This window comes from Arachis ipaensis, chromosome B6 (assembly GCF_059453495.1).
Source record: "Arachis ipaensis isolate K30076 ecotype BB chromosome B6, ASM5945349v1, whole genome shotgun sequence".
Classification (NCBI taxonomy): Eukaryota; Viridiplantae; Streptophyta; class Magnoliopsida; order Fabales; family Fabaceae; genus Arachis; species Arachis ipaensis.
Window position 1 is genome coordinate 122,841,274 of NC_142441.1, and position 16,579 is coordinate 122,857,852.

General features: G+C 29.7%; 1 protein-coding gene across 1 annotated transcript; it reads right to left on the reverse strand.

Moving 5' to 3' along the window:
• Positions 1–3,095: 3,095 nt before the first annotated feature.
• LOC107648353 (plant cysteine oxidase 2) lies at positions 3,096–9,657 on the reverse strand. The gene is made up of 5 exons (XM_016352252.3): positions 9,077–9,657; positions 5,773–5,897; positions 5,494–5,680; positions 4,508–4,714; positions 3,096–3,516 (listed from the first exon to the last, which is right to left on the reverse strand). Exons 1-5 carry the CDS (start codon positions 9,306–9,308, stop codon positions 3,389–3,391), a joined length of 879 nt encoding a protein of 292 aa, XP_016207738.1. The 5' UTR covers positions 9,309–9,657; the 3' UTR covers positions 3,096–3,388.
• Positions 9,658–16,579: the final 6,922 nt, after the last annotated feature.

The following is a 16,579-nucleotide window of genomic DNA, read 5'->3' on the forward strand; positions in this document are numbered from 1 at the left end:
TAAGCGCCAAGAGGCGATCTAGCCACTTTGACTAATGTCGTGTCTCGGTTATCCATGGGGCCATCCAACAACAATTCAACCCCATTTCAACCTTCAAATTCAAGTGGAATCCCATCTTAACCACTCTCAAACCCCAAGGACAGTTTTAATGCCATCATCTTAAGGTCCGGTACCATACTAGAGGAGAGGATTTCCAAGGATTCAAGTGCAATGGAGGATGCTCTTGAGGAAGAAATTATTGAGATAGAGGATATGGATGAAGAGGAGGCACAAGAGGTTGTTAATGAGGAGGAAGAACAAGCAAAGGCTAAGGATCCCAAGAAGAAAAATGTTGTTGAAGAGCCTATTCCCATTCTGTTTCCACCATAGTGAAGAAGGCTAAGAAGCACTTGGAATTGGATCCCAACATGGTGGATATTTTCAAAAAAGTCGAGGTAACAATCTCTCTCTTTGATGCAATCCGACAAGTACCAAAGTATGCAAAATTTTTGAAAGATTTGTGCATTAATAAAGATAGGATTAATGACTTAGAGACTATTTCATTGGGAAGTTCTATTTCTTCCTTGATGGAAACTATTCTTGAGAAATGTGGTAATTCACGTCCTTGTCTAGTTTCTTACACTATTGGTGGTACACAGTTTGTTGATTGCATGTGTTATCTAGGGGCATATGTTAGCATTATGCTGCTTTTGGTCTATGACAGGTTAAATCTCCCACCATTAAAGCAGTTAGCTGCTCGTTTTGTATTGGCCAACAAGAATATAATCTCTGTTGTGGAAATTGATGAGGACGTATTGATAAGCATCAAGGGTTTGATCTTTTTGGTTGATTTTTATATTCTTGAAATGCCTCCAAATGATTCAGGAAGGCCATCGTCCTACCAGAGGATCACTTTATCCTTCGGTCCAACATCATAGATGAGGTTGTAGTGGAAGTTCACAATGAATTGTGTGAAAAATTGAGGCTTGATAAAAGTCCAAGTATGGAGAAAAGTAATGACCATGATGAAGATGCTCCACCACCTCCATTGTTCCAAGAGGATAAATTATTACGTCAAGATTTCAATGAGGAGTTGAAATCTATTCCTCCTCATTTGAAATATGCATTCCTAAAATAAGACAACAAATTTTCGGTGATAATTACAAGGGAGCTTGAGGTGTTACGAAAGTACAAGAAAGTGATAGGATGGAGTTTGAATGACATTGTGGGAATAAGCCCACAGTCATGTTTGCATTGCATTTTCTTGGAGGATGGTGCAAAGTCAGTCCGACAACCTCAGAGGCGTTTGAACCCAACAATCCCTAACGTGGTAAAAAAGAAGGTTACTAGACTCCTGAAGGTAGACTTATCTATCCCATTTCTGATAGTGACTAGGTAGGTCCTGTTCAGGTAGTGCCTAAAAAAATCTGGAGTAACTATGATAAAGGCGGATAGTGGAGAGCTAGTAGCAACCAGAGTCCAGAATGCATGGAAAGTCTGCAATCTGCATAGATTACCGGCAATTGAACCTGGGCACCTGGGCTGAGTTGATGACGAATTCTACTTTGCAGGCGGTTCCCGTAAATTGGTCGTGCACATTTTGATCAACAATTTCATCTATGCGCATTTTAGAAATTAATAATTTTTATATATTTATTTAAATAAAAGAACCCCTATAAACATCTATGGTCATGTTTTTGAAAAAAATGGTGACCGAATTTTTTGAAGCTAGGGCCCATAGAAGATTTTAGGTCACGATTTTTAAATAGGACTAAAGAAATCGTGACCTAAAGTCTAAAATGTTGTAGTTTTTAATATATCACATTTTTTAGCAAAAAAATTGGTATTTCATTTATGTTAATTATGTAAATTTTGTATTTCTGCTCGCATGCTCCGTTTTTTTAAAAATTTCGCTACTGCTGATTGGAGCCCTCACTGTCGCCATCACTCACCAAGGGTAGTCTTGCTACCGTCTTCCATCGTCACTCACTCGCCCTCTTTCTCTTTCGCTTTCTCGTTCGGCATTATTGGATCGTCGTGAGAAATGTAGTGAAAAAATGAGGAAGCAAAATTGCATATTTAGTGAATTTGATCTTGTTAGAACCCCCTCTTTAAATTAGAGAGAAAAACTCCAATAAAAAAACTAAATTCAATATCACTTCATCAATTTTTTTTGTGACACAATGATAATAATCCCTTATTTAATTTATACTCCTAAAAAATTAAATAATTCTAATAGGCTTAATAAGTATCTTTCCTACCATTAAATCGTAACAGATCTAGAACTTATTTTTTCTTGGAACGCAAATTCTCAGCGGTTTCTAGTGTTTGTTTAGATTTCTAGCTAATAATTGGATATCTGCTACTAATAATTTTTGTTGTTGGACCCTGCTATATATTTAGTGCTAGTTACTAGTAATCAGTAAATTAGTGTTTTGGTTATTCAAGTTTCGGAATGTCTCTTATAGTTTTTTATATTTTTTTTTACATTTTTATATTTTTTTACATATAAAATAATATTGATATATTTATTTTTCTCTTACTTTTGAATAATCTTTTCTTTACACTTTCGAATATTTTTTTATTGTATGATTTCAAACGTTCTTTTTTCTATATTTTTAAATATGATTTTAGATAATTTTTTCTCAATATTTTCAAATATTCTTTATTGTATGATTTTGAATGTTGTTTTTTCTATACTTTCAAATATTTTTTCTAGCATATCAAAAGATTAGTTATTTTTTAAAGAAGTTTGCAGGATCAGAATTAGTTACCTAGACTTGTGAAAAAAAAAAAAGAAACTCATTAAATAGTTAATAGTATCTTCTTAAAGAACGAAAATATTTTTTTCCGACAAATAAAGTAATACCAACTCGCAAAAAGTAGAAGAACCAACAATATAACAGCTGTCATTTCATTTAAGGCTAAATCTTAAGAAAAGAACGGAAGCAAAGATGGCAATGAATAGGACAAAGTAGAATTTGGAGTCAATTAATAATTTTTTTTATGGTTAAATTTTTTTTGTATTTAGTAAAAGATTTTTAATTCAACATTTACTTAAAACATATTTTTATATAAGTATATAATATATACATATATAAAGTTCGACTCGCACAAAAATTCTACTGGCACCCTACTTTATCTGTTGGGATCAGATTGACAATCCTATCTAGAGTGGGGTCAGATTAGATGCCCAGGAAGAAAGTGCATGTTGCCACACTTAAACCGAAAAACAAAGCAAAATACATGCTTCAATTCTTGAACTATTGACACAAAATGGTAAAGGGGAGAGGGATCTTCTATATACGTGTAGCAGTATGCACATCAAGATACTAAGAAATTAGCAAGAGTGCTATATTATATATGAAATTACCATTTTTTGTTTTTTTTTTTAAAAAAAGGGAAAAATCTAAAAGGATGGTTCACCAATGGGAGGACCAAGGTACTCAATCCCATCCATTTGAGAGTTCTCTGGCACTTCAATTTCTTCCAACCACCAATATACATTCGCTTCTTTCCCCTTATCCATCTCTTCACCTGCAATATATAAATGGAAAAATATTTCTTAATATAGGACACTATGTAACTAATAGAATTCACATTTTATCCAGCAAGTAGCCATAAATACATAATATATTAATATGTCTTTTAACATTCGATAATAATTATGTTTAAATAATATTTTATTCTACGGACCACCATAAAGTGCACAACACATGGGGTTGCCACTTGCCAACATTTGCAAATAGTGGAACAGTTATGACCAATTTAAGGTAGAAAGTCCTAGATTGTATAAGGAGAAATCCGGACTTGCACAATTTATTATTTTTTATAAGTATTTAATTAATAATATATCAAAACATTTTTTAAAAACTATAATGCTAGATTGTTAGGCTAAAGATGTTAGACTGGTAGCTAAAGTCTTCGCCAATATAAATTAAAATTACCGTCTTTAAGCTTTTTCCCAAGAATCACAGTCCAAGTGTACTTATATATAATAAGGCAGGTTTAACTGTATAAGACAAAAAGTTTGCGTTATATTTGTTCCATGTAGAAATGCAAATTAATGTGTTCATAAAATATAAAATGTGCATAATCTGCATTATCATAGAAAACCTTATTTTCAACATTTTACAAAATTTTTCAATAGTGTGTTAGCTAGCCCTTTTTTTTTTTTTTCAAAACAATGGATATCCTGCCATCAAATTCAATTTTTGTTTGAAATTTATTACTCCAACCGATCTTAGTTTGATATTTTACTATCCATATACAATAAAAATAAATTCCCATGCTATATATGTAACATTATTAAATTTATATTCAATAGTATGATGACGAAAGAAACATTATATTTTGCATTGGAAAGCTTGAACTTGACCAAAAAGAACTATAAAGCAAGAGAGACATTTGAATCCCAAGTTTCTTTTATTAGTATTAAATATATGGAACCCAATATTCCACATATAGCAATTTAGGATACCGAGACCCAAAAAAAGAAAAAAGAAAAAAGAAGCGAAGTGTTGCTTACTGGAAGAAAAAGCAGCATAAGGGTGATCTTTGTAGTAAGAACAATCTCTGCCATGTTGTTTGGAATAAGGAGGACCAATTACATCAAGAACAGCACAAGGTGTTATTGCTGTGAATTCATGCATGTTTCCCCCTCTTGTTGGATACAACACTGAAGTGTCACATGGTGCCGTCAACACTCTATTTGCTTTCATCTTTGCCAATCTCACTGCATAAATATCACAATCGTTAATAAGGGCTTTAATTGACCACACTATTAATTCATTTGATTTTTTTGGTGACTTTTTTTTTTTCATACATTTTTGGTGACTTTTTTTCATTTGATTTCATTACAATATCTGTTTTCTTTGATTTGCTTTTATTTCAAATAATAGTGTGTATATAAATATGGTGCCACATGCTTTTTATTCAAATCTGTGATTAAAGATATATGTATATAAAAGATTTCCTATAAATATTAAAGAGTAAACACCAGTTTGGTTCTTAAAAAATTTTAAATTGGACACTTTGATCCTCTATAAATTTTTATTACTTTAGAAATTTTCAAGACAGATTGGTCTCTCTATAGAGATAACTAATTTGTCTTATAATGATATTTATTGGGGATCAAATTCTCTTATAATAAAATTTGTTAAGAATTTATTTGTCTAATATATAATAAACTTTTTATTATAAGTGATAAAAGGACCAAATTGTCTTACAAAAATAAATTTCAGAGACTTCCAAAGTAATAAAGAATATTAAGGACCAAAATGTTTGATTTTGAATTTGTTGGAAACCAAGTTAAATATATACCCAATATTAAAATTCAATTACCAAATTTTTTTTTATCGAAGATAGGGAGATTCAAACCCGCAACCTCTTAGGTGAATATGGGAGACTATGCCATTTGAGATATAGCTTGTTGGCAAAATTCAATTACCAAATTAATCACCATATATTTGTGTATATTTATACTTGTTTCATGTGTATTAGAGAGAGGCTTACCTTTAGAATTTTGTTGCATCAAATTGTTGGAAGGCTCAGCCTCGACCTCGACCTCGGCCTCAAGCTCATCAACCCAGTCATAAGACTTGATGTGCATTTTTCCCAAGAGAAGTTTGCTGAAAACTGTCATCCCAGGGTGGTTATGGAGGGGGATGACTCCTGATTCAGGGAGAAAAAAGATGCAAAGCTGCATGCAAAATTTCCAATATAATTAATTAATCAATCAAGTTATTAGCCGTTTAGGACACTAGAATTATATATATAATTAGCAACACTTACAGAGAAATTGTCACACTTGTACATGGTTGTGTAAGTGACCCTTTGATTCTCTTTGATGATATTCTTTCCAGGCTTAAAGAATTGCAGATCTCTACTCAGCCCAACATCTTCTGGCTTTATATCATCTGATTATTATTGTTATTATTATTATTTGCATGACATACATAAAAATTAGAGAAATAAATTGCCAGTCCATACGTATGTCAAAAATTGAAAATTTTTACTAAATTTATAAGAACCATGTGCAATTTTTTTTTTTAGAACTTTTTCTTTACTAAAAAATAATCTTTAAGAGTTTAGTCTTCATCCAAATTTTACTCTTCAACCATTACCCCCATTACCCATATATTAAACATGCTAGAATAATAATACATATATTTTATTTTAAGGAATCACTCAGATAAAGACGCTGAAAACGTTTTTTTATAAAGATGTTTTTTAATAATTAAAATTTAACACATATAATCGATTAAATCGCATTATTTTTGTTAAAATTAGGCTAGACAAATTGATTTGACTGAAAAATAGTGAATCAAATCTTGAACTGGTCTAAATTAATATTATTTTTTATAAAAAATGACTACAATACCCTATTATAGATAATGACTAAAATACTTCTATTATATATATTAATTTTGAAAATTCTAAATTTTAGTCCTTTATTTTTCTATCGTAAGATTAGGATTTAAAATTTTTAAAATTATATATATATAAAATAAAAGTATTTTAATCATTCTCTATAATAAGGGTATTGTAGTCATTTTTTATAAAAAAAATATTAATTTAGACCAGTTTAAGATTTGATTCATCATTTTTTCGGTTAAATCAATTTGTCTAGCCTAATTTCGACAAAAATAAAATAATTTAATCGATTATATATGTTAAATTTTAATTACTGAAAAACATCTTTAAAAAAAGACGTTTTAGACATCTTTATTTGAGTGGCCTCCTTTATTTTGTATACACATGCTTATTTACTAGATAGTGAAAATTTAGGTGCAGTCGACTTCCCGTAAAATTGATAGACGAGAGCTGTTAAATAAAAATTTAATCAAATCAGTCTCTCAATTATCAACTTCACGTAAAGTCGACAGGTCCACCTTCCTGGATATATGAACTTGCATTTTAGACGGATGCATTCCTCATATATTGTTTTGCATTTTCACTATTGCTGCCGGTAAAAATGGAGCAATTTTTTTCTCCCGCGTTTTATAAAATAACCACCAAGCGAAAATGGGCAAAAAGAGAAGAGAGTAAACATTGTAATTTTTGTTTTCGCTTTTTTTTTTGCCAACGAAAAAACAACTAAACGTTCAAAACGGTAAAATTGTGTACTACGATTTATTTGAGTAAATAAATAATTTATTTTATTTAAATTAAAAAAAAAAAGGCCGGAAGAGGGATGTTGGGTTAATTTCCCTTAAAACATAATTGCACATGCACCAAGAAATGTGTATCTTTCTATGATTTGTTTTGAAAAATTAAATTTTGAGGAGGAAATTTCAAAGGGTTTTTTCCTTTATAATTTCATTTGTTATTTATATTTTACATTATATTATCTATTTTCAAAATTCTTTTTAATAGAAATTAAAAAAATTGAAAATAATTAATTATATGGGATGTTGTCCAAACAAACAAAATGGAAAGTAAATAGCTAATTCATTAAGTAGAAAAGAGGCTTCTGTGGGCAGTGACTAATTAGGTCAATATACATAATAGAAAGTAAATAATTAATTGAACTGAAAAGAGATTTTCTGTGGACAGTGATTAATTAAGTAATAAAAAATAAATCAATTATAAACATAGAAGGGAAGTAAACTAATTAAATAGAAAAGAGTTTCCTGTGGGCAGTGATTAACTAGGTAATAAAAAATAATACTACCATGCATATAAAAAGTAAAATAAAGCGGGGAATTAAAACTGATGTCATATACCATCAAAATTCAAAAGAATAATTACGGAAAAAATCAAATTTTAAATTGGTTTCTATGGCTGGCGATATGTTGTATTTCTATAGGGAGTGTGATTAAGTCTTCAAAAAATTAAATAAATTAATGTAAAGGTCATCATTCATTCATCCATCCCTTAATAATAATAATAACAACAACGTCATTTTGTTTATTTTTGTGCTGCAAAAAAAAAAATGATCAAACATTTGTTTTGGCCTTTTGGGGCTTTGCATTCTTTTTTGAAATTTTATCTAATTCGGGAAAGTAGAGGTCAAAATGCATGGCCACAACATGCAAAGGGAAACCATTTTCAAAATCGTCCAAGCATATCCAAAATATCTAACCTCATGAAACTATGCTTATATATATGCTACATACACTACAACAATATAGATTATTTTTGAGGGTTATAATGTGTAAAAAAAAATTAAAATTTATCAAAAAAATAAATTTTGACACTATTTTAACTATGAAAATATGTTAATAAAAGTTTTGTCAAAAATAGTATTTTTAACATATAAGTGATTGTGAAAAAAAATTAAATCTTATTTTGATAAATATTGACTGTCAAAAATAATTTGTTAGAAAATTTTGAGAACATATTTTCTGTGATACTTATTAATTGTCAAAAATACTATTTATTTTGACACTTATTGACTATAAAATATTCTCAACAAAAAATTTTAACAAAGAATGAGATGAGATCTTGAAACTAAAGAATAACTTGAGATTTTGAAGATAAAGAATGAGTAGTATAATCCTAAACTGAGAGGAGTATGATGTCAAAATTAACAGAGCCAAAGAAGAAGAAAAATAGTGGAGTAAATTGAAAACAAACGAGTGTCAAAATTGATGAGTAATTTTCTACGGTCAAATTATTCATCAAGAAAACATAGAAAATTTGACATTTATGATATTTGTCAAAAATATATATTAATTTTGACATTTAATTATGGTGTTAAAAAATAAAGTGTTAAAATAACTCTATTTTCTTGTAGTGATATGATAATAATTAAAATTTTATTTGGACACGAAAATTAAACAGATGTATTATTTAACTTATTTTTAATATATATTTTATATTGTAATATATTTTATAATTAGTAACTGATTTTAGTAGTTAGTTGTTTTAATATATATATGTATGTAGCATAATTGTATGATAATTGATGACTGTCTACACAGATCAAGACTCATCAAATGAAACAAAATATCGATGTGTGATAACAAACTCCTAATATACAAAAAAGTGTAAGTAAAATTGACATAATTATTCCACTAAAATAATTAGGATAAGATCTCACACACTAAATAAAGTATAAACGACTAAAAGAACCAAATCTAATGTGACATACCTAGGATGCGGCAAAGTGTCTGAACATGATGTGGTGAAGGAATAGTGGCTGGGCTTTTGAATGTGTCTTTGCATGAAACAAAGAGTTCCTGAAGAGCCCTTGGAACCCTAATCACTGACCTCTTAACCCTTCTATAAGGCTTCTTCCTCTTGTTTATCACACCATTCACATAACCAACTTTACTAACATGATTATGCACAATTCTTTCTCTACCACCTTGTTCCAACTCCATAATACTCACACAAAAAATCTTCCTTCTGATGAATCAATTAGTGCTTTCACATAAACAATTTTATACACACACATACACAGATTAAGGTTCAAGGTAATAAATATATAAGATTAATATAGATATAGCCCACTGGATCCATCCCTTTGGAGTCCTAGCTAGGTGTATTAAATATGCTTCAACTTTTGAGTGTAGAATAATAAACATGAAAATTTGAATAAAGACCGTATAAGGAAGAAGTGAAATGATATAGTCAAGTTGACTTGAATAAGAATAAGAAAGAAGATGTGAAGATATTTAATGCAATGGTGAAAAAGTGCATATTATTACAGGATGAGAATTTCTTTTCTGTGGATTATGATTAAGAAGATATTTCTTTTTCCTTCTCTAGATGCTATAATAACATAACAATGTAAAATATATATATAATATGAATGTCACATTAGGGAGAAAATCAATGCTTTGAGAAAACTAGGGGCTATATGACATGGTATTGTGCTTTTGGCTGGAAAACAGTAACCTAAAATTTGGGCCAAAATTAAATAAAAAGATAAAAGGAAAGAAATTTAAAATTAAAATTAAAAATAAAAAGAAATATTTAAAAGCCAGACCAGCATTTGTTGCACTCGGTGGTAGCACCCCATAGTATTGTTTGGTTTGGAAACTGGCTGTAAAAGCGACCCCTGTTTTGTGTGTGATAAGAGTATAAGACGGTGAACCAAAATAAATTAAATTTACCAAAATGTCCAACTAGGTTCTAACTAGTGTGCATATAAAAATTCCTACTGTTATAAAAATTTAAAAATTAATACTATTTACTCATCTAAATTCTTACTGCTTAGCACGTGTGTCCTCTTCATCTATTCATATAATCGTTTATCGTTTATATATAGTGATAAAAAATATTATAGAAAATTTTTTAAATATATCAGTATACTAATATTTTAATAAATTTTAATTATATATATATTATATATATTTTTTATAATTAAAATTAATAATTAAAAATTAGTCAATAATATTAATATATTGAAAATTTTTTTAATAAACTATTATTTTTTTATATTATTTTGAATATTTTTATTTTAATATTAAAGATAATTAATAAAAAATATATAAAAATAACGTACATAAAAAATAATATTCTTTTAAAATATAATAATATTTTATAAACACAAAAAAGTATTTATATATTTTTAGATGTATATTTTTTTACATTTTTTTAAAATAATCAATTATAAAAATAATTATTTATTTTATATTAGAATAATTAAAACTTTTACAGATAAAACAGTCAAAATTATCATAATAATATAATTAAAATTTTAATAAAAATAAATATATTTTTTTATAATAATTAATTGGTGACTGATGTTTTTACGTCAATAATATAACATGTTATAAATAATAGTTAATAAAAATTTAAATATAGTATACTTAAATCCAATTACCGAGCCCTTTTTTCGTGCTTGTTATTGTTTTTGTTATTTTTTATTGTATCAAGACGATAAGGATGAAATAAACAATATAGTAACTGTATTTCTTAAAAGTTTTTAAATAATAAATTATAAAACATATTTTCATTTAGAAACTAAATGGACAAATAAAATAATATTAAAAATTACAAATTAAACAGTAGTCTAATTTAAACGTAATTGAATTACTTATACTTCTGATAAATAATAAATTATATATTATCAAACAAAATTATTATTTAAATATTAAAATTAATTATTAAAATTAATTATTATATATTTATATATAAATATATATTGTTTAATTTATTTTTAATATATTTTATATTTTAAATATTTTATATTAATAATTAATTTTAATATACATGTAGTATAATTATTATTAAATTGTAATAGACCAATCATCTTTATCTTTATGTTGCAGCAGCTGGTTAACAGATGAAACAAGCTATCACAGATCCACCTAGTGAATGAATGAGGGTGTCGTGTAATGTTGGTGGCCATATAAGCAAGTGTGACTTTGAGACTTCAATTTAGAATTTAAAAACTTGGATTTTGTTCACTTTAACATGCCACGTGGTCTCTTTCTCCACAATATCGACATTGATACAAATATTTATATGCAGCTCAATATCAATTTTGGAATATATTATATATTTGACATAAAAAATTAATTATAAAAATAGTTATTAAATATTTTTATATATATTTATACGTATTATTTTTTATATTTTTATTAAGATTTGATTATATTATATATAAAAAATTAATTAATATATAACTTTATGTATTCTTCTAATTAATTTATTATCATACCAAATCGCGTGTATTCATCTAATTAATTTATTATTGTTGTTATTGTTATCGTGTGAATGGAGGCAAGTAATAAACCAAGAATAGTCTTTTTATATATTTAAGTTTTTTTGCAATCAATTCCAATTTAATTTGTTCAAATTCAATAAAAAGCAATCTTATCGGTAAGAACATATCTCTCTATTAACGTGTATTTTGTGCTCTTTAATTCGAATACTTTTTTTTTTGTGTTATTTCTTTGTTTTTACGTGTTTTTTATCATTATCCTTCTTTTATTGTTATTGTTATTGCATTTTTTCTTCTTCTTTTTGATGATTTTATAGCATTATATTATGTATTTCTTTTACTTTATTTATTTTTTTTTCTTTTTTTTATATGAGAAATTTTGAATTAAACAGAATTTATTAGAAAATAATACAAAATTTTTTACTGTGACAAAAAATTTTTCAATTTTGACACCAAAATTTTTTAATTGTGATATAAATTTATGTTAAGAGGGTGAAACAAGAATTAAAAAAATATGTAAGAAGAAGAAGAAGAAGAGGAAGAGGAAGAAGAAGAATTTATCAGAAAATAACACTGAAATTTTTCAACCATAACACAAGAAATTTTTTAATTTTGACACAGAAATTTCTTAACCGTGGCATTTCCAACTAAATGATGTGATGGTTATCAGTGGCTGAGAGAAGAAAGGGTTGAATTTTAACCCCATTTTCTGCTGAATATTACTTTTTACTTTTTCAAAGAAACTTAGGAGATATTTTTACTTTAGTCTCATATCGAGTTGAGAGACATTTTCATTTTGTCTCCTGCGTAACAAAAACGGAAGCGAAGTAGAGAAGAAGAAGTAACACCCAGCTGTGTCTTGATTCAGCTACTTAGTACATATAGCCTATATCCAGTCTCATTCACAATTATGATGAAATTTCACTAACTTTTTCAACACATTACATATATCAATGCTTTTCCTAGGATCTACCAAATCCTATCTGGCACAAATTCATATTCTAACCCAATCTAAATTTGATTATGACTCAACCTAGCTTTCAACAGCCAAGTACTAACCCAACTTGTAAGGAAATTCCCACATGATCATGAAACAAAACAGAAAGATGTACAAAAAAAATTTGTGACATCTTATGACTTTTTTTCTCCTAGTTTAACTCACTGTATTTTACTTCTCATTGGCTTTTTCTTACAAACCTCACCATGTTTGTCTTTTTCAATGAGACTCAAACAGATTAAACTGAGAAAAAAAATACTAAATAAGAACCATGAAGGAGAAGAACTCAAAAGCTTAGGAAGTTATGAGAACTAAACTCTGTGCTTTGTTCTTTTTCTCTTGTCTTCAACCTTTGGCCGTTCACCCTTATTATAGAAGAGTGAAGCTTCTAAGTTTGAAGCTAGTTCAAGGTCCATATTGTCTTCTTCTCCTTCACAGAGCTTGCAGCGACTTTGTCAGTGATGAGAAAGAGATCTGAATCTGTTGCATCTAACTTACCCATTCTCTCTCATTCTTTTTCTCCAAGCTTCTTCAATCTTGACCGCAGAGCTTTGCTTTGGCTCCAAGTTTGGATTTGGTCCATGGGAGCAACTAACCAAAGTTGACTTCACTTCCTCCATAGTTGCTCGATTTGTGCTTGAGACTTTGTGGATTTCTTCTTGGTTCCTCAATGTATCACAAAAGAAGAAAGAAACTTTTTTATGTGCTCTTACCGAAGTATGACTAGTTTCTTGGTTGTATCCCTTTCTTCTTGCTTGGAATTGGAAACAAGTCTTTTGTTCTTCAACCTACCATAACTTCTGCACTTTTCTTTTCTCACTTTCTTCTTTGTGAATGACGTAACCGAAGTGAAAGGAGAGAGGAGAGAGAAGAGAGGACTGTTGGCTTTCGGTGACAGTTAAGTAGGATTAAAGTGAATTGAACTTGGGATTCAAGTTTCTTGAGGTATGGGAGTAGGTAACCGTATGAAGCTCGAAGGATTTTGGGCTCATTTATTTATTTCCTCATATTTGGTTTATGGACTTGTGATAGGGTTTAGCTTAGTTATGATGGACCATAGTGTGTGAGCTTTATTATTTGTTCCTTGGGCCAAGATGTTTGATTTGTTTTTTCTGCACAATAAGCCAAATAAGTTAAACCAACAATTATAATGTTTGTTCATCATATGGATTAGTTTTTCAAACTCAACAATCTCCCATTTGATTACAAACATTATTAAAAATGAATTGAAAAAGATTAGGAGAGGACACTTTTCTTTGATGAATGATTCAATGTAAGACCCCCTATCCATTGTTCATTGAACTCCCTCTTAATGTATGCATTTTAGCAACCTAGATTAAACAATTTTATCCAAAGGAGTAGTACCAACTTTTAAGATATGTTCAAACAGTTATGAAATCAATCATGATGAGGAACATGTACAACCCATATTCACACTCAGAGCTAAAGCTTGAGAAAAGTTTTATCCCTATAGAGACATACTAAAACAGAACAAAAAAGAGCAGTATATTCTCAAAACCAAATCAGAATCGAAACAGAGCATGAAACAAAGCATGATGTACTGTTTCTATTTCAATTCATTTTCATCATTAACCTGCAAGCATAAACAGCAATTAACACATCTAAAATAGTAAATCATGCATATTAAATAGAGTATAACATAGTTAAAGTTATTACAGTCATTCAAGTTAAAATAAAGTTTAAGAGAAACTAAAAATGTATCAAAGTTTTGATATCAGATGCAGCAAAGTATAAGTTATTCAGAGGCAGCAGAGAGCAAGACTAGGCATCAGAATTTTCGTTCTCAGTGTCTAGGGCATCTTTATCTTTGTCTGACATAACCTGGTCCTCATCAAGTGAATCAAGATGTTTCAAAAACACCTCGATCCTATCATGAGATTTCATTAATAATTTTTCATTTTGTAATGCAATCTTTCGCTGTTCCTTACTCAATCGGACCATTTGTTTGATCATAAAGACAAATTCTTGAAGAATGTTTTAACTATTCTAGTGATCAAGTATTTATGTGAATCCGAGGTACCAGCAACAAAGGAAGAGAGAAGGCTTTCATCCTCACTTTCATACATAGTCGAATTCTTAGTACCCTTGAGACCTTTGCCTTTAGCCTGTTTGGGTACACCACCGCCTTTGATAATAGACATCTTGTTCTCAATGGGCTCATTGCTCAAATCAATAAAAAAATATTCAAATAGACAAGTTAAAAACATTCCATAAGGAAGAGAGCTCTCTTTTTTGATTTTGACACAATTCCACATGTGGCGAATCATGGGATATGCAAAAGAAATGGGGATGGAGTTCAGAATGGCATAAAGTGCAAGAGTGTCACAAACTGTTACCCTTTGATATGATCCGCTTTGAGGCATGATTATATGCGATGTAATAGAGCCCTAACAAGACCTAGGATCTTGTGTGTGGGAGTTGTGCCATCTATGGAAGAGAAATTTTCACAGATTCTAGCCAGGGCTTCTTGGTGAGAGATGCCAACATGGTCATTCCATTTTCCAGACATATATACACTCGTTCCTATGTCTTGATAGCCAAGTGCCTCACTAATGGTGCTTAAATTTAAAACAAACTGAGTATTTTTAACAAAAGAATGAAGTTCTCCTTCATGAAAAAAGCATATTTGCATAAAACTCTCACACCTGGTTCGAATAGACAAGCTTTCTAATTTTGAAAATGTTAGTCCATTTCATATCATGAAAACTATTTTTAAAATCAATCCCCTTTTCAAACAGTGCATCAAGATCAACGACAAAAGAGGAACAAAGAGTTCGGTTCGAAATAACTTGCTTATGAAACTCATAGTCAGTGCAACTGGCAAAACGATGAGGATCATAATGTGAGTGTGATGATTTACCATACTTTTATTTGAACTCAAGAGAGTCAAGGTGTGGAGGCTCTCTAGTATCGTGAAGTATGAGCTTTCTTGGATTTTTAGAGGGACGAGTACAGCGTCCGAAAGGATGAGGAGTAAAGCGACGAGGAGGAGATGGTGGATGGTCTTCTTCTTCCTGCATGGTGCCTTTTTCCTTTTCGCCTTTCCCACAAGATGATTCGGCTCCCTTGTTAGTAGAGGAACCCTTGTGATGAACTATTTTTCTGGCCATGGGTTTGTTCGGTTGAGAGGAATGAGATGAAGATGAATGGGAGTGTATGTGAATGTGTGTGTGAGATTGAGGTTGTTTGGAGTGAGGAGGATTTCGAGAAGGGATGAATGCACCAGTGCTCCTTCTTGTTGCTATTTTTTTCTCATATTGAATGATGGAAGGAAAGTTGACGGGAAGAGATAGCGTCGAAGAGGGTTAGTGGAGGAGAGAGAGGTTATCTTGAAAGAAAAACCATCATTAATGCTTAATGGAAAACTTCTCTTTTAAAGTAAAAATTTTAATGAAACGGTTTTCAAAAAATTTGAATTTTAAAAAACAATGCAATTTAAAGTGGCAAGTCATGAAGGATGATAAAAGTTTCTGATTGACATTATTTGACATGGAGTAAAAAGAGAAAGAATTGAAAAAAATTATTAAAAAATGATTTTATGATTTTAGTAATAAGCCCGTATCATACAAAAAAGATTTGTCTTACATAGGCCCAAAAGTGGTGGAAGCATACTGGGCTATTGAAACCAGATTTCCAGTTCAAAAATTTTTTGAGCTATGTTTAAGTTCTTTTGAGGAGTTCATCACGTGCCTGGTTTTGTCTTCCTACTACCTGTGAGATAAAAACACCACAGAGAAAACAAAAACACAATTACTCCACAGAACTAATATCAATTATTCCCAGTACAATTCTTAGTTTGCAGAATCTTTCTTCACACAGTGGTTTAGTGAAGATATCAGCCAATTGTTCTTTCGATTTTACAAATTGAATTTCAATAGTTTCCTTTTACACATGTTCCCTAATAGAATGATATCTAACCTTAATGTGCTTAGTTCGTGAGTGCAACACAGAATTTTTAGAGA